The following is a 19,285-nucleotide window of genomic DNA, read 5'->3' as shown; positions in this document are numbered from 1 at the left end:
CCATGGCACTCAGTACACTGAGGTTCTGTCAAACCTAGCATGTGAAGTCTGGACTTGGCGGCCTGTGCGTAACGTCACAAAACTAGACTAATCGGACAGAATGGCAAGTAGGCCTACCAGCACAGTGCTGTGGAGTACTCAAGAGCAGGACAAGACACACAGAAAGTCTCTGATCATCCACTGCACCCAAACTTTTCCCCGGACGTCTTGACCAAATCTTGCTTTCGGAAAAGGACGGGCTTCAGGGCGAGAGAGTGAGGTCGACGTGTTGCGCGAATCCTCGTCACTTTAATCCAAATTCCAGCGCAAGTCACTTGTCACCCCCCACCCAACACAACCAAACCTGTGGCGACAGGCAAGCACTAAAGCGGTAGGTGTGGGCACACTGGAAGCCGTAGCTGCAACCCTGCACACAGGCGGCTCAGGCCATATGGTCGTTCACCACTGACACAGAGCAGCAGTGAGTCCGGCAGCCCCCTGAGTGGCTGAGCAGCCCTATTTAGGAGTGCACTGCTCACCTCCATAGCATGAGGACAGGGCTAGAAAAGGTGCCCCAAAAATTGCCTGCTCAAAACTACCCTAGCCAGCCTACCGCAGTTGGCGGGAATCCTACTCAAGCGGTCGAAATTCAAAGAAAAAGACGAGGATAGTTCCTCTTACCATAGGCGCACTACTTGACAACGACACATCTGATAGACCACAAAGACGAACTGCACTAGTAGCAAGGGAGCTCCACAGATACAACATAGACATAGCAGCACTAAATGAGACTCGGCTTGCAGATGAAGGTGAACTCTGCGAAAGAGGAGCTGGATATACTTTCTTCTGGAGCGGTAGAAGCACTGAAGTACGACGTGAATCTGGAGTCGGCTTTGCCATAAAAACATCAATAGTATCCAAACTAGTCGGGCCTCCCAAAGGAATTAGTGATAGGCTCATGACCCTAAAGCTGCCTTTACAAAACGGAAAGAAACATATTTCCATTGTTAGCTGTTACGCACCCACCATGACAAACCCAGATGATGTCATAGCAAAGTTTTACGAAGAACTAAACTCCACCTTACTTGATACCCCAAAAACAGAAAAGCTACTCATTCTCGGTGACTTCAACGCAAGAGTCGGCTTTGACCATCACATCTGGAAAGGAGTCTTAGGCAAATTTGGGATAGGTCAATGCAACAGCAACGGATTATTACTACTCCAGACCTGTGCTGAACACTAGCTGCTCATTTCGAACACAATATTCAGTCTTCCAATGAGAAAGCGAACTTCCTGGATGCATCCCCGCTCAAGACACTGGCACCTCATAGATTACGTCATCACCAGACAATCTGACCGTCAGGACATTCGTGTCACCAAATCTTGCTGTGGTGCAGAATGTGGAACAGACCACCGCCTCATCATCACAAAACTAAACATTCGTATCCAACCAAAGAGACGTCCGCAAAAATCAAAACCCCTAAAAAGGCTAAACACGACCAGCTTAGCAGATGACAAAACTGAAAAGTCGCTTGCAGATGCAATAGAGAACTGCCTCAAGTCCACCGTTCTAACTGAATCAAATGTAGATAAAAGCTGGGAATGCTTCAAAGAAGATATCTATAGCACAGCATTAAACATACTCTGTCCTATGGAGAGAAAGCATCAGGACTGGTTTGATGAAAACAGTACTGAGATCAGAAAACTATTAGACGAAAAGCACAAGCTCCACAAATTGTGTCTGAACAACCCAAACTCCCAGTCCACTAAAGATGCATTCACTAACATCCGCAAAAATGTGCAAAAACAGCTACGCCAAATGCAAGATACCTGGCTTAGCAAGAAAGTAGAAACAATGCAGGAATTTGCTGACAAGCACGATATGAAGAACTTCTACCATGCCATAAACGAAATCTATGGACCCACAAAGTCAGGCTCATCCCTCTATTAAATGCTGATGGGACAATCCTATTGACAGATAAGGAAGAAATCCTAAAACGCTGGGCAGAGCACTTCGAAAAGGTTCTCAATACACCTTCCATCATAAATTAAGCGGCAATAGACAGGCTACAGCAAGTACCAATAAATGAAAAAATGGATGACCCCCCTACACTAAAGGAAACCGATCTTGCCATTCAACAGCTCGCAAGCGGAAAAGCCCCAGGAGCTGACTCCATTCCCGCAGAGGTGTACAAAAAAGGTGGATTAGCCCTGATTGAAAGACTTCATAAGCTCTTCTTAATTATGTGGGAAAAAAAGTCAAAACCACAAGACTTTAAAGATGCCAAAATTGTTCATTTATACAAGCGAAAAGGAAACCGCCAGATCTGCGACAACCACAGAGGAATATCTCTTCTCTCTATTGCTGGGAAAATCCTTGCACGCATCCTACTAAATCGGCTCATGCAACACATAGAATATGGTCTACTACCAGTGCGGCTTCAGAAAAGAGCGCAGAACCATTGACATGATCTTTGCAGCAAGGCAGCTCCAGGAAAAATGCCAAGAACAAAATGCTGACCTGTTCTCAATATATGTCGACTTAACAAAGGCATTCGACACTGTTAGCAGAGAAGGACCCTGGAAGATCGTGTCAAAGTATGGCTGTCCACAAAAATTCATAACCATGGTGAGACTATTTCATGATGGCATGAAGGCTCGTGTCCAAGAAAGTGGAGAACCATCAGAGCCCTTCGAAGTATCAAACGGGGTAAAACAAGGCTGTGTCCCAGCACCTACACTGTTCGGTATCATGTTCTCCGCTATGCTGACAGATGCATTCACAAATAGAGAAAACAACGGGATAAATATATCATACAGATTTGATGGTAGCCTATTCAACCCGAGGCGGCTAAAAGCAAAAACAAAAATAAATGCAGCAGTAATCAGAGACTTGCTATTTGCTGACGACTGTGCCCTAAATGCCTGCTCTGAAAACGATCTGCAGAGCATCGTCAGTGACTTCTCAAGAGCATGCTCAGACTTTGGCCTTACCATCAATACGAACAAGACTGAAGTCTTATATCTACCTGCTCCTGGGAAAGCCTACTCGGATCCAAGCATTACTATAAATGGACAGGATATAAACGCAGTGGACAAATTCACATATCTTGGCAGCACACTCTCCAGAAATGGAAAAATCGATAGTGAAATCGACCTGCGTATCGCCAAGGCCAGTGCATCCTATGGCAGACTGTCTACAAATTTCTGGAACAGACGTGGTATCACCACAAACACCAAGCTAGTGGTCTATAGAGCCGTCATCCTCCCTACATTGCTCTATGCCTCAGAAACATGGACAGTGTACAGTAAACATGCAAAGAAACTAAACCACTTCCACATGACATGTCTGAGAAAAATACTAAATGTCAAATGGCAAAATACCAGATACAGAAGTCCTTCGAAGAGCGTGTCTGCAAAGCATCCACACAATCCTGATGCAGTCCCAGCTGCGATGGGCAGGTCACGTCTAAAGAATGGAAGACCACCGCATCCCTAAACGACTCTTGTATGGCCAACTAAGCGAAGGAAAGCACTCGCAAGGTGGGCAAAGAAAGCGCTTCAGGGACACCCTCAAAGCTTCTCTGAAGGCGTTCAGCATAGACCAAGGCACCTGGGAGACAGAGGCACATGGCGTCGCGCTGTGAAAACTGGCGCACAGGTTGCTGAGGAAAAAAGAACAACGCTGGCAGAAGAAAAACGCCAGAAAAGAAAAGCAAGACAAACGACACTAGCTCCAGCTGGAATAACCTGCCCAGTGTGCGGCCGAACATTCCGGGCTCACATAGGTCTCACCAGCCACATGAGGAGGCATAAAACCCCAGTGCAAAGCCCTCAGCCCCCTGGATGACAAAGTGGTCATCATCGAACCACGATGGACGAACTATAGGTATATATATAATAAGCTTCGAGGAGCGAAGTCCTAACATTAACTGACTAATAATAACATAAATAAACTAGCTCCCATTAAACAGTGACGTCACTAAATGTCGTATTCAAAGTCCGTCAACTATGGTGCGTCTCTATACTAAGTGTCTAACAATACTAACTAGGCTAAGTATCTAACACTGCTAAGAAGAGCTGCTAACCGGGAAAAGTGTGGGGGGGGGGGAGATTTGGTTACGCGAACTGTCACAGCACCCCTACGATAAAAGTCAAGGGACAGACAAATGAATTCTTATCTTATATAATACAAACGTTACTTCAAAAAAGAGATGATTAGGCCTAGGTCCAACGTGTCATGCATTTAATCATGCATATTAACCAATGACCTAAATTCTGCCAAGTCACTGGTTTTCCTGGCTAGTTCAGGCAACCCATTCCATGCTCTAATAGCGCTAGGAAAGAAGGAGCATTTGTACACATTTTTCCTAGCATATAAGAAGAAGAAGCATATGGAACGAGGAATTAATGAATATGCTTATAGTTGCTATATATAGATATAGATATGTAGGCCTATTCTCTAAGATGTAACACTCAAGCACTCAAACAGTTTTACTTGACAGAAAGATCTAGCTTATTCTAAATCTAGAAGTTAAATTACTTAAAAGTTTAAACCATAGAACTGGCTATTAAGAATTCCTGACTAGAAGCATTAACATTTTTTTAGATCTCTTGATTCCAGTTCTAGATTTAAAATAAACCGTATGAATAAAATCTTTATTTGCGCTTTCGTAAATCGATAGAAAGTTTCTTCCACTTCAGGTCTACTGAGTCATGTTTAAATAGATCCAATAGATTTGCATCATACTTCTTTGTTTTACCGTTAACTTAAATAAATAATTCAAATAATAGTTAAAAATAAAATATTGTCAGGCACCCTTTTGCTATATTTTTTTTCCCAGCATAATCAAAGCCAAATAATGTTATGCTTATTAACCGTGCCAGGTCAAAGTAATCGAGAAAGACAAAGATTATTTAGAAAATGGGCGAAAGACACAGAGAAGTCCAGAAGTGTACCGGACAAGATTAGATCTTCAATAGGTCCTACAGTCTAGATCTAGATCTAGATTCTAGATAGAAATGTAGATCTAGTCTCAACGAATTTTATTTAATGTAGAATCTAGATGTAGAAGTACCACTAATAAAATATTTTAATATATCATTATTCATTATCAAGGTCTAATAATAATAAACAAATTAATAAAGTACTAATCTATTAAATATAATTAGATCTAGATCTAATCTAGTAACTAAACTATCACTATCAATGTATCATGACTAAGAGTAAGAGTACTAAGACTAGATCTAGATCTATATAGTATACCCAGATACTCACTGGGGACTGAGTGGGGTCACATACTCATACTGACTGTCTTCAGTTTCAGTCTAAACTCTAGGTAAACAGCTATTGAACTTTAACTAGAGTATTAGAATATTACTTAGACTTATTAAATTAGATCTACTAATGATTGTAGCGTAACTAGGCCTAGACTTAGACGCCCTAGTGCCCTAGATTCTCTAATTTTCTAATAGTAGTCCTACTAACTAGATTATTAGATCTAGTACTACTACAAGTCTAGTTGTTTAATTTTTGTTACTAACTAGATTTATAGATTTAAGTAAGATAGATTATCTAGAATAGATCTATATATAATCTATCTTCTACTAGACTAAAGGCCTAAGCTAAGGCTAAGTAGCCTACTAGACTCTTATCTTATCTTATATAATACAGACGTTACTTCAAAAAAGAAGATGATTACGTCCTACGCGTCATGCATTTAGTCATGCATATTAACCAATGACTTAAATTCTGCCAAGTCACTGGTTTTCCTGGCTAGCTCAGGCAACCCATTCCATGCTCTAATAGCACTAGTAGATCTAGTCACTAGTCATCTAGTTGTATTGAGTCTCAAAGATTTAAAGTGTAGTACAGATTTAATATATTTCTAGACTCTAGTAGAGCAGAGACATTAGACTGATTAGAGTATATAAAATATAATAAAGATCTAGATCTAAATAAAAACTATACAATTATATTTTATATTTTTTTATAAAATGTTATAGTTTAAGTAAGCAGACAAAATTATATCTTTGAGTCATTAATTCTCTTGTGAATTTAATTCTAAACTAATGAGACGCTTCATATTTATATATATTATAATATATATATTATAAGCTTTGGTTTTATTTACTTGAAAAGACCTAGAATTTGATGTAAATGTTAATATAAAGGTGACAAAACCACATTGAACTTGAAAGAATCATGACTGAACTTTGTATCTTCTTTTGTGTCATTCTTGAATTCAATCATTACAGATATATATCTATTATATCTATAGCTCATTTTAACATTGAAAACTAAAAATGGTGGGATATAACAGAAATGATCAAAAGTAAGTGTATATAAGAAAGAGAACTAAACTTGTATAACAGAAATGACCAAAAGTAAATGTATATAAGAAAGAGAACTAAACTTGTATAACAGAAATGACCAAAAGTAAGTGTATATAAGAAAGAGAACTAAACTTGTATAACAGAAATGACCAAAAGTGAGTGTATATAAGAAAGAGAACTAAATTTGTATAACAGAATTGACCAAAAGTAAGTGTATATAAGAAAGAGAACTAAACTTGTATAACAGAAATGACCAAAAGTAAGTGTATATATAAGAAAGAGAACTAAACTTGTATAACAGAAATGACCAAAAGTGAGTGTATATAAGAAAGAGAACTAAATTTGTATAACAGAAATGACCAAAAGTGAGTGTATATAAGAAAGAGAACTAAACTTGTATAACAGAAGTGACCAAAAGTGAGTGTATATTAAAAAGAGAACTAAATTTGTATAACAGAATTGACCAAAAGTGAGTGTATATAAGAAAGAGATGTTGACTTGTATAACAGAAATGACCAAAAGTAAGTGTATATAAGAAAATGAACTAAACTTGTATAACAGAAATGACCAAAAGTAAGTGTATATAAGAAAGAGAACTAAACTTGTATAAGACAGAAATGACCAAAAGTAAGTGTATATAAGAAAAAGAACTAAACTGGTATAACAGAAATGACCAAAAGTGAGTGTATATTAGAAACAGAACTAAATTTGTATAACAGAAATGACCAAAAGTGAGTGTATATTAGAAACAGAACTAAACTTGTATAACAGAAATGACCAAAAATGAGTGTATATTAGAAACAGAACTAAATTTGTATAACAGAAATGACCAAAAGTGAGTGTATATTAGAAACAGAACTAAACTTGTATAACAGAAATGACCAAAAATGAGTGTATATTAAAAAGAGAACTTGGTGTTGTATGTGCGTAGTTATTAAAAGTGGTAATTAGTAAGAGATAATAACTATCCATTCAGATTACTTGCAATAATCACGTTTCATAATTTTCTTTTTATTTGAACATCTTGAGTGAAATTTGATACAAACAGAAAAAAAAAAGGAAATGAATGAAAACTATGTGATAAAAAGAAACAAGTTTGATTCCTTCTTTACCAACAATTTTGTAAGCTAATGAGATTTTCATTGAGATTTCTGTTTCATTCTGCCCCCAGCTATAAATTGGACATGACATAAATGTCCACGCTATGAACATCTGATCTGTGTCAGCCTTAGCTTTTATAGTCAGACTGAAGACTCGTGTACAGTTATTGATTTTGTTCATTACAACTATTGATCTTCACATTTTCTAATAAAATATTCTCATTTGGTACATTTCTTTGTTTAGAGGAAAAAATAATTTAGGTTTACATGTTTGTTGTTCATTATTCAATGAAACAGTTTAGTATTTAATTTTGTTTACTTCGTTCTAGTCGAATTTATAATGAACATCTTAAATAGCATTTTATTATAAATAGCAAGACATTACTTTTTTTTATTGCTATTCAATAGTTAATGTATTTTAAAAATTCTAATTTGTTCTAGAAAGTAGATTTTGTTATGCAGGCTATGCATGTGATAATTGAAAATATATTCTTTTTTTTTTTCATGCATTTTCATGGCAGATTTTGAAATGTCTATCTGAATGAAATCCACACAATCGATTGGCAGTCACTTGGTGGCTGAGCACAACCTACAAACTGTCATGGGCAAAAGAAAATGGTCATTCTGCTCCATGGCTGGCATCTGTTTTGTTGCCTTTATCTTTGTTAATCTTGGGATCTGGTGGCTGGGGCCAAGCTGGAGGGCTGCCAGCTACACCCGTGACCTGCCGCCAGAGCTACTTAGCCACGAATCTGTTATGCTGACTTCAGACTCAACTCCAGCTAACCCCAGAGACTCAAATTGTACTTTTCACAACTTCACCTGCTTAGAAGTTTACCACTGTGGCTACGATGACAAGAGTGTCATCAGTGTCTACATCTATCCCATACAGCAGTATTATGATGAACATGGTGTGGACATCACCCCGCCCATGACTAGAGAGTTCCAGGAGATCCTGAGGACAATATCACAGAGCCCATTCTATTCAAAAGATCCTGAGAGGGCATGTTTGTTTATACCATCTGTGGATTTACTTAATCAACATTGGATCCGACCTGCACAAGTGAGTAAGATACTGGCTTCACTGAAATGGTAAGTCAAATCTAAAGTTAGGATGTCTGTGTTTTTTTTAAAAGGTTATTAGCTCTTTCTCTCATTGTGTCTCTTTGACTCTCCCTCAGTCTTCCTCTCTCTCTCTCTCTCCTCTCTCTACATCCACATGTACTATTCATACATTCTAAGAGTAGTTGCACATCTTTAGGGAGTCTGCTTCCACTGAAATATTTGTCATAAGATCTTGGCAGGGAACAAAAAAGATGTATTTTTTACATTAATTATTTTTATAGAAAAATCAACATTAAACTAATTTTGTTAAAAAAAATATTTTTCGACCTTCTAAATATACTCACAAATAAGCCTTGATAATTATATTCGGACTTGGAGGCTCTACATATATAAACACAAGTAGGATTTCTGTTATTTTTTTTATTCTAAGTCCATTTTAGCAACATTTTGCAGTCTGGCTCTATCTTCTTTAGTTTCACCAGACTTTAATCATTATTATTTTATCCTATTGTCTTTAACTCATTTTCAAGATTCTGTTCTCTCTAGGGCTAAACTATAATACCTTCTTATATCCTTACATAAATGAACTCTTAAATCTTTCCATTGAACCTGTTGTCACAGGTTACCCATCTCAACAGAAGTCCATTGAATCAACAGCTACTTATGAGTTAGTAGGACTCAAGAAAGTATAAGACATATCTGGCTCATTCGAAAGCAGAAACTCTGATTGTTTGTCACAGTTGAGGAAATCATGTTTATTTTTTACTTTACAGGTGGAACTCGGGTAAAAACCATCTATTGTTCAACATGTTACCAGGCACTGCACCAGACTTTGTCAACTATCTAGGAGTGAACACAGACAAGGCTATGGTAGCAGGGGGTGGCTTTTCATCCATAACCTACCGCAGAACCTTTGATGTGTCAATACCAGTGTACAACCCATTGTTGGAAGGTGTTGAGTTGCCAGCTAAGTCTCACCTGTAAATAGACAGATTTGCATTTTTTTTTCTTAAATTTAAATATTTCATAACCTCTCTTGTTGGTACTCTCCATTTAGATTTAAAAAATTGAATACACTATTGAAAATGGAACTTTAAATACCATCACCTTCATTATTCTTTTGGCTTTCTGAAATGTTCCCTTTTATAGTTACAAATAACCATTTTTAAAATAAGGTATTAAAATTAAAGATATGTTTAGCAGTCTTTTCAAGTAAGCTGTTAAAGTAGGTGGAGAGGCTATGTAAGATTCACCAAAAGTTTCTTTTTCTAAGTTTAATAGGCATATTTTATACAATATTTACAACAAAATATATATATATATAAAAAGCTGTTAATGTAATGCAAAGTTTTCTCTTGTATACATTAAGTGCCTTTGTAAAATCTTATTTCACTTTCATCTTCATTGTGCTTCAAATATGTTCATTGAATCAACTGCTACTTATGATTTTCCACATATGTATAAAACTTTGATAGTTATATGGAATCTGCAACTCCAAAAAGATTACAAAAGCATATAAAGTATACATAGTTGAATACATATACAATTTATATTTCACCACTCTGGCTAGAAGACAAGTAAAACCTTATTATTTTTTAACTTTCAGACCTAAATGTAAAAATTCTGTGTGGCTAATGTTTAGTTATTTCAGAGTCTAAGTAATAATCATGTCACCAGCACAAAAACTAGATTATTTAATATTGATTGTTGGATTCATTGCCTTGCAAGTCAGGATTTAAACTCCAACTCCTTGGTTCAGAAACTGATTGCTTTTTACTACTAGACTGGTGTTAACTTTTTCAAAAAAAATTGTTTGATATTGTTTTATTCTTTTATTCCTCCTACTGTTTGAAATGAAACCATTATGCACAGTCTATTGTTTTATCCTTTGCTAGAGAGGACAGAAAGTGGCTTCTAATCTCATCTCAGTTTGGACTGAATGTTGTCTACAAGGCTGAACTTCAGTCTGTAGTGGCCAAAGATAACAAAGTATTTCTATTGGACAGATGTAAGGGAACACCTCTGAACTACAGTGTAAGGTGTGACCAACTCGGACAAGAACATCTTTATCCAAATATACTACAGGTAAGAGCTTTGGCATATTTGACTGCTCATAGTTCTACTGGCATGATGTATAAACTTTGTACTTTTAATGAATGCATTAAAAACTAGAATAAAGAAATAAAATGAAACAAATTTATCATATCATACTTTTTAACTTTAGGACAGTGTGACAAGTCAAAAACTCGCTGTCAGAGTCACTCAAATTTATCACAGCATTAATTATTATTTTTCATTATTTATTTATTTTATTATAATTATTTCCCCATCCTACCCCTAAATTCTCCACCCGCGCCACCTTTTCCCCTCCAGGCTAGACTTAGTTGACCACCTTGGAGATAGCTAAGGCACGTCCTTTCATTTATCTGGCCTTGATCGGGGAAAGGTAAACACACAATCTCTTTTGTCTTACCCGCCGGATGTCTGACATCCACAGTTGACACCACCTTGTGTGGAATGCAAGTCACTCTCCCCCCCCCCCCCCCCCTTTTATCCCACGTCTCTCTTTGATCTAGGAGATCACGCGGACCAGCACGCCCATTGACCTTTCAAATGTGCGACTCCCATCTCAAGTCTAATTCACCCACGTGTAAGATAATTCTTAGCCTAGGACATTTCCTGTGTCCGCCCACATTCTCCAGGCCTATAAGGTAAATTAAATCAAGTCAGACTCTCTCTTTCTCATTCGAGCTGAGCTATCGAGTCTGGACTATATCATTTATTCTCCCTCCTAGAGGAATACCTGGTGGTAAGCCGAACTTAATCCCACTTAATTACTTTGTGCATATTTCTCACTGGAGATTATCATGTGTAGTTTATTATTTCATTTATATTTAATTAGTGCATTGTGTATTTCTCACTGGCGTAAGTAGAAAACATAAACATGTGCTATGTATGTATTTTAGTATTGCATTAATCTATTAATGCTATGTTGCTCAATTGATCGTTGATGCAACCATGTATATATTTGTACATCTTATTTTATTTCCTTTATCTCGGTTGACCGCCTTGATAATTTTACTAGCGCACTAATACTGCGTCTGGAAAAGAGTTATGAATTATCTCCCCTTACTCATTTTACTCATGGACACCCTCTCCATTCAAGCGCGCTCCATTGTTCTCGACCTACGGTCATATGTAAACATACCGTCATGGTCGCTGACCACCGCTCAATTAAACCCCTCCCCCTTTTCTTTCTCTATCCACCTGTGTTGTTTATTTGAGATTATTATGTCCCCTTATATGTACATTTTATATTATTATTTCCCCTTCTATGTACCTTTTATATTGCTACTATCAGCCATCTATTTTCCCAATCCCATTTGTCATCATCTCCCCATTGTGCTCTAAAGCAATTTTACCAATTTGACGAATGCACCTCAGTCGAGGGCATCGATAAGATGCATGAGAGACATGTCCTAACTTGTCTTTATTTATCCGCAGCCTCCCTCAGGTGTCTGCCTATTTATTTATTGGATCAACGATCTATTTACCTGCCTATTTACCTATTTATGTGCTTAGTGCTATTCAGCACTGCACTTGCCTACTGAGATCTACTCAACTCTACCACTTGGCGCTATCTGCATTGCCCGCCTATTCGACAGCCTACCTGTCAAGCTATTAGGTGCGACGTCCCTATAGATTCAGATCTGTGTGAGACGTCATAGCTACGCCAACCCTCTGCAACTCACTGGACATATCCTGTCAACTACGCTGCCCACGGCAGATCAGCTCTGCCCGCAGTAACCTTGTGCCCACGGTAGCCGGCCACCCGCCCTACTGTGCCCACTACAGATATTAGATTTTGGGGATTGAGACTCCACAAGAACTATATCACCGGCGTCCCTCTATCCGCTAGAGCGCCACCTCCAGCTGCAGAACCTCAAGCCAGGACACAGCCAGCTGCGACATCAACAGGACAACCAGCTAAGTCAGAGAACAAAGTGACATACTCTCTTATTAAATGCAAGAGTGATGATTAAAGCTAGTATTATTTAGAGATAGAAGCAAACCCTCCCCCTTTTTATTCTTATATGTATATTTATGTAAATAAATATTCTTCATTTTTAACTTTTGTATCTATCTTTCATTGCTTTGTCTCGTTGCGTGTCTGCTCCCGATTCATATGCTGATAGGTTGGTGTGTGATAGCTTTAAAAATAATCATCCCCTAGACATAAAACGCGCCAAACACACATCACATTTCCCCACCTGTCACAGACAGCTTCACCCTTTGTATGTTTATTTTGTTCAAATTAAATGTTTTCAACAATGAGGTTAGTGAAATAAAATGAAACAAATTTATCATATCATACTTTTTAACTTTAGGACAGCTTCACCCTTTGTATGTTTATTTTGTTCAAATTAAATGTTTTCAACAATGAGGTTAGTGAACATTGGGAACTACAAAAGCAAGGAAACTGACTTGAAAACATATGGGAAACAGTCTTCTTCAGGACATTTTTTTTTATGGTGAAACATTTCTTGCTTGAAGTCAGGAATTAGAGACTACCATAAACCTCCCTTGACTTAAGTATCAGTAGCTATCATTCAAAATTATTACAAGGAAGGATTTTTTAAACCTTATGAGTATTTCATTCTTTTAACCATAATCCCCTCCTTTGTTTACCTATCTATTTAATCTGCCTCTATTTTCTTTTGTTTACCTATGATTTAATTTGTCTCCATTTTCTTTTGTTTATCTATCCATTTAATCTGCCTCTATTTTTGTGTCCTATTAAATGATGTGACCTGCTTTCTTGCTGATGTACCATTTCCAATACAGTTCTTATCAACAGAACATATACGATCTGTATAGTTATGTATTTCTAAATCTTTTTGTAATTCTTTATTAATATTTTATTGATGACTAATTTGTTATACAATTTTGTTTATACAGGATGCAACCTTTTGTTTAGTTATTCGAGGCAATCGCTTAGGTCAGCCTACACTAATGGACGTTATGATGGCTGGTTGCATTCCAGTTGTTGTAGCTGATGGCTACCTCATGCCTTTTCATGAAGTCTTAGACTGGACTCGGTAAGTCTGTTGTCCTTCATTTGTTAAAGTCTTCAACTGGACTCGGTAAGTCTGTTGTCTTTCATTTGTTAAAGTCTTAGAATGGACTTGGTAAGTCTGTTGTCTTTCATTTGTTAAAGAAGAAACTTGTTTGGGGTATTTCATATCAACTCATGATAACCAATTTTTGGCTTAAGTTTAACCATATTACAATTTTGTCATGTTAGATTGCTTGATTGCTTAGCTGTTTATGATTCTTAATTAAGATAAAGTTCATATAAGCAAATATTTTCACTTAAATTTTAACTTGTTAGCTGAAAAACTTCTTTTTTGTTAAATTTATTTATTAATACCTTTTAAAAACTTGTATTGTGTATCAATTATCATAGTAAATTTAAGTTGTGTATTTTTAGCAATACCTTCACTGTTGATGACAAATAACGTATGTATATTAAACCAACTTTCTGATACTCCTGTTTCTTAAAGGGCCTCAATACACCTAAAAGAACAGCACTTGCCAGATGTTCTGGATGTTCTCAATAAGTATAGCCCAGAGAGAATTCAGGATATGAGGCGCCAGGTATACTATTACTGGCAGAGATATTTCAAGTCTCTTTCAGACATGACACTTGCTACACTGCAGATTGTCAATGATAGGATTTTCCCATTTCATGCCAGATCATATGACCAGTGGAATGAGTTACTCAACAGGGTGAGTACTGTTATTAAGTTTATTAGATAAATATATTTATTTGGATAAAGATGTTCTTTGTTCAACAATTTCAATTCACAAATTTGTAAGAGTTTTTAAGTCATGATTTCAAATTTTGTTTGTTGCAGAAAGCTGTAAAGAATCCTTTATTCTTACCACTGAGAGCACCAAAGTCTTTGGGCTTTACTGCTGTGATTCTTACATATGACAGGGTGGATTCCTTATTCCAGGTTGTCCGACAGGTCGGCAAAGTGCCCAGCTTGTCAAAAATAATTGTAGTTTGGAACAATCAGGAAGTAGCTCCACCTCCCAGTAAGTAGCTCCACCTGCCAGTAAGTAGCTCCACCTGCCAGTAAGTAGCTCCACCTGCCAGTAAGTAGCTCCACCTGCCAGTAAGTAGCTCCACCTGCCAGTAAGTAGCTCCACCTCCCAGTAAGTAGCTCCACCTGCCAGTAAGTAGCTCCATCTCCCAGTAAGTAGCTCCACCTGCCAGTAAGTAGCTCCACCTCCCAGTAAGTAGCTCCACCTGCCAGTAAGTAGCTCCACCTCCCAGTAAGTAGCTCCACCTGCCAGTAAGTAGCTCCATCTCCCAATATATTTTTCAGTCATTTTGGTAAATGGGCACTTATAATAATGACTTTAATGAATATATGTGTAAAATTGTATGAAATAGAATGGTGTGGGAAAATGAGTGAAATGAACAATTAATATTGTAAATTGTACTTGCAGTGTCCCAGTGGCCCAACACAGGGAAACCTATTAAAGTTATCACCACAAAGTTCAACAGACTCAGTAATAGGTAATAATGGTTACATAATGTTGTCATACAAATCAGTGACAAAATACAATTATTTGAAATAAAAAAACTACTATGAAATAATTGAGTAATTAACAGACTTGAAAAAAATATCAACTCTAGACTTTGAATAGTACGTTATAAATGATGGATGTTCAACAAGACATTTCAGGACTTGCTCTCTGCTTTATCTCCAGGTTCTTTCCCTATGATGAGATAGAAACTGAATGTATTCTTGCACTGGATGATGACATTGTCATGCTAACACCTGATGAAATGGAATTTGGTTACGAGGTCTGCTTCTCTTTCAGTTTTATTTTTATCACCAAAACTGCACTCTTAGGGGAATAGGTTACACACAAGCATTTTAGTTACCAAGTTGAAACCATTAGAAAGATGATAATTGCCAAGAATCATCCAATGTAGATAAATAAAGCCAGAAATAGTTGGATTTTCAAATGAATGCTTTGTCAGACATGGTCACAAAAATAGACAAATAATTGTTTTCTATTTCAATGAATGTTTAAAAACATTTTTTTCAAATATTCCAATAAATAAATATTTTGTCTATATTTCTATTTTCTTATTGTGTACTCCTAGGTGTGGAGGGAGCACCCAGATAGATTGGTAGGTTACCCATCCCGTCTACATCTGTGGCAGAACAGCACTCAGAGCTACAGTTATGAGTCAGAGTGGATGAATGCCATATCAATGGTACTGACTGGAGCTGCTTTTCACCACAAGGTGACTACTCTAATGATATGACTGGAAATATGTTCTATCAGTTCATAAAATGGGCCATAGATTTCTCACAAATTTTTAATTTTTCTTTTGTAGTATTTTTCCTTCATGTACACCTACAGTATGCCAGGCAATCTAAAGCAATGGGTGGATAAGCACATCAACTGTGAGGACATAGCTATGAACTTTCTGGTGACCAATGTCACTGGCAAGGCTCCTATAAAGGTCAATGCATTTTCAAACCTTTTTTTTTTTTATTTTTAGAGAAAAAAATAAAATAAATGTCATTAATTTAATAATTTTAGCACAGTGCATTGTGTAAGATAGACTGTAAACCTTTTGTTCTATAGAAAACATTTAATATGTTTCTGATAAATTTGGATGAAATATTTGTAAGAATGTTACCAATATGTTGCCCCTACTCAGGTTGTGCCCCGCAAGAAGTTCAAGTGTCCAGAATGTGTAAAAGAGATGCTTTCAGCTGACATGTCCCACATGGTGGAGAGGTCAGAGTGCATCAACCATTTTGTGGAGCTGTACGGTGCCATGCCCCTGAAGCCAGTGGAGTTCCGATGTGATCCAGTTCTGTACAAAGATAAACTTCCAGGTGTTTTAAAGAAGTTCAAGGATCTTGGTGTTTTGTGACACATACACCTACTGATAGAAAGAAGAGAGATTATTTAAGAGTTGTTTGACTTGTATGTGTATCATTGTGTGTTAGACTGAGTGCACTTGTTCTCATTTTGTAACGTTTGGTTGAGTCATCAGTTTGATTTGAACATTCTGGTTTATTGAACAAGGTTTCTGTACAAGTTTGAATGTGATATTTTATTGTATATTTGCTTGTACTTTTACATTGATTTTTTACAAATGTTGACAATTTATTTGAATTTGTAAAATATTTACAACTTTACACTACGTTTAACGCAAAACGTTTTAAACTGTTGGGAGTGCATTCATAGGTGTGTGATGCAGCGCAGGTGTTGTCTTAACACCCATGTTCATTCTGGGTTTTTCATGCTGTGTTAATAAACTTGTGTTTAAGATACATTTATTCTCTGCAGTAAAAGACAAAAAAAGCATAGAGAGAAGTTATATATGTTAGTTATGACCTTGAGTAAAAAAAAAATAGTATTCATTATTTGTTATTTTCATGCTACTTCCTTTATCTCATACTTGTTTGAATTCAAGTTGATGTCAAATTTTGTAAGCAAAGTTTTTAAAATGATTTCTTACATTTGTAGGAAAAGATTATACGCTATCTGGAGTGCAATATTTATCTGATTTTATTGTTCAATAATGAAAAGGATGTTAACGAACTTTAAACAAGTGCATCTTTACTAGAAGTTTACTTAATCTAGATAAGATATTAAGATATTCTGCATCTTTAATAGAAGTATACATTGCTTTGTCCTCATTTTTTTAAAATACATTTTTTTTTCATGGCTATCCGAATGTAAATGTTCGATAAAAAATAAGGGACCAAATTTTGTGCTTATATTTTTTTTTAAATAATTTTTTCTCTAAACTTTGCAACTAAATCTAACTTCTGCTTCTGCTGAACTAACAGACAGTGGATACAGGTAGTCAGCCTTTTGAAAGTGGCCAAATAATCACACACATACATATATCAAAAAAATATTTAACTCATTCTATTGGGATGAGACCTAACATTCACATTTAAGTCAGAACATTTCTTTTGAATATAGCTTCCCTAGGATCATAGTATTATTTTATTATATTATATAATTAATTTATAATTTTGTAGTAGCATAACAAATATATTTGTGTTCAAGAATTGTACTAATAAAAGGGCAACCAGAGACAGCAAAAACTAAATTGAAAATGTGCAAGCGCAATGAAGATTATGTTTGATTATTTCATGATTGTATTGATGAAGTCCTGTAGACTCACTTATACACTGCTCAGTGCTTTCAAAAGATTCAGCTGCTAAAATTTCATTTTTTAACTTTTATTTCATTATAACCTAGTGCAGAGTTCTTCCTCTGGGAACAAGCAATGTCTTTTTTTGTTTGTTCTTTGCTATGAAGTGGTTATAGAATGTAATGACCTTAGCACACTAAACAGACCTACTATACTCTACATGCTTTTAAAACATAAAATCAGAGTTGAAATGATTTAAATGCATAGAGGATTTTTTTTTATTAAAAAAAATAAAAAGATATAATAAGGAGAAAAATGAAAGTAATAATGACAGACTAATCAAGGCCAGTTTTGTTGTTAGGTCTTATGTTCTTCTTGTATGGAAGCATTTTATTTGTCTGAGCATGATGGGGTACAATTTCCAAACCCGCTGTCTATGTATGAACAAAGAGCAGAGATTATAATGAGATGATCAGTTCTCTAAACTGTGCAGGCTTTTGATCATTGTTGAAGCATGTCTTAGATCTTATTATGTTGTTTCTTGAAAATGTGAAAACAAATATATGTGTATAATCCTCCAAGACCCTAGGTCAAATTAAATTAAGTACATTTATACTTTTAGTACTTATCCCTAAATTAGTTTCCCATTTTATTTCTTCAAAACAAGGGGGGGGGGTGTACTGACTTGTTTTATACCTGAAAGAAATTGGTGTTCTCATGATGAATACTTTTAAAGCAAGTGATTATTGTATGACAGCTGCCTAGACTGTCTTGATAGGGCATGAACACATCTACAAGACAACTGGCACATACTTGGAAGACAGCCAAAACAAAGCACAAATGATGTCAAGTTAAAGCAGTTATTGGTTGTGACAGTTATGTCATAGCTGGATGTTCAGTCATGTGATTTCTGCTCTATTTCCCTAGCAATGGATTTGATGCTAATTGAATTTGTGAATTATTGTTTGCTTCATTTTGTATCTATTGTATAAACAAATGTTTGCTTTTGTTTTTATCACATGTGTTTCTTTTCTGTTGGTGAAAACTAAAAGATGTCCAAGTTTTAATCATTGAGAAAATATTCATAACTATGAATGGTTAAATACATTTATAAATTCAGTGTGAAACTATGAACATTATTGAATGGGTTTACCAATAGTGAAACACATTCTAAAAGTACAATGAGTTATGATGTATCAATCTGGTAGCTATATTTAGTCCAGTTGTTTTGTGTTAACATATTCTCTTGTTGAATCTCCAGCAGCCACGTAGACATCTGCTAATTGTATTCTTCTGTAGATCTAATGTTGTAAGTCTTTTGGCCCTTGTGAGAACTGAACAAACCAAGTAATTCTTGTGGTCCTTGTGAGAACTGAGCAAACCAATCTATTTTCATTGCCTAATATTGAACTGATGTGCAAGTAAACATGGCTAACTATGAAATGTATTTCTATCTGCTTGTACTAGCCTTCGTGTCTTTCAAAACGTTCACTCACTAATTGGAACCAAGTGTTGTATATTGTGTGTGTGGAGTGTGTTTTGAAAATGTACATCTCCTAATGGCTAGTCAGCGTAATAAAGAAATAGAAACCAA

The 19,285-nt window shown here is 36.2% G+C and overlaps 2 protein-coding genes across 12 annotated transcripts in view; one reads left to right on the top strand and one right to left on the bottom strand.

The window, feature by feature from the left end:
* Positions 1-5,280, bottom strand: part of LOC106058690 (reticulon-4-interacting protein 1 homolog, mitochondrial-like) — a 26,492-nt gene extending 21,212 nt beyond the window's left edge. The window contains exon 1 of the mRNA XM_056031400.1: positions 5,258-5,280. The gene's annotated coding sequence lies outside the window, so the exon portion shown is untranslated. The remainder of the gene's footprint in view (positions 1-5,257) is intronic.
* Positions 4,844-19,285, top strand: LOC106058680 (exostosin-2-like). 11 transcript variants are annotated; one of them, XM_056031387.1, is made up of 13 exons: positions 4,896-4,962; positions 6,261-6,314; positions 7,937-8,507; positions 9,254-9,460; positions 10,376-10,565; positions 13,440-13,579; positions 14,045-14,270; positions 14,399-14,582; positions 15,000-15,069; positions 15,264-15,360; positions 15,667-15,810; positions 15,904-16,032; positions 16,234-19,285. In XM_056031387.1, exons 3-13 carry the CDS (start codon positions 7,957-7,959, stop codon positions 16,450-16,452), a joined length of 2,157 nt encoding a protein of 718 aa, XP_055887362.1. In that variant the 5' UTR covers positions 4,896-4,962; positions 6,261-6,314; positions 7,937-7,956; the 3' UTR covers positions 16,453-19,285. The 11 variants fall into 11 exon arrangements, with proteins under 11 accessions (XP_055887363.1, XP_055887365.1, XP_055887362.1 ...); XM_056031393.1 differs by having other exon boundaries at positions 4,915-5,003; XM_056031392.1 differs by lacking the exon at positions 4,896-4,962 and adding an exon at positions 5,199-5,318.

This window comes from Biomphalaria glabrata, chromosome 6 (assembly GCF_947242115.1).
Source record: "Biomphalaria glabrata chromosome 6, xgBioGlab47.1, whole genome shotgun sequence".
Taxonomy (NCBI): domain Eukaryota; kingdom Metazoa; phylum Mollusca; class Gastropoda; family Planorbidae; genus Biomphalaria; species Biomphalaria glabrata.
The sequence above is the reverse complement of the archived record's forward strand: the minus strand, read 5'-3'. Positions and strand labels throughout refer to the sequence as shown.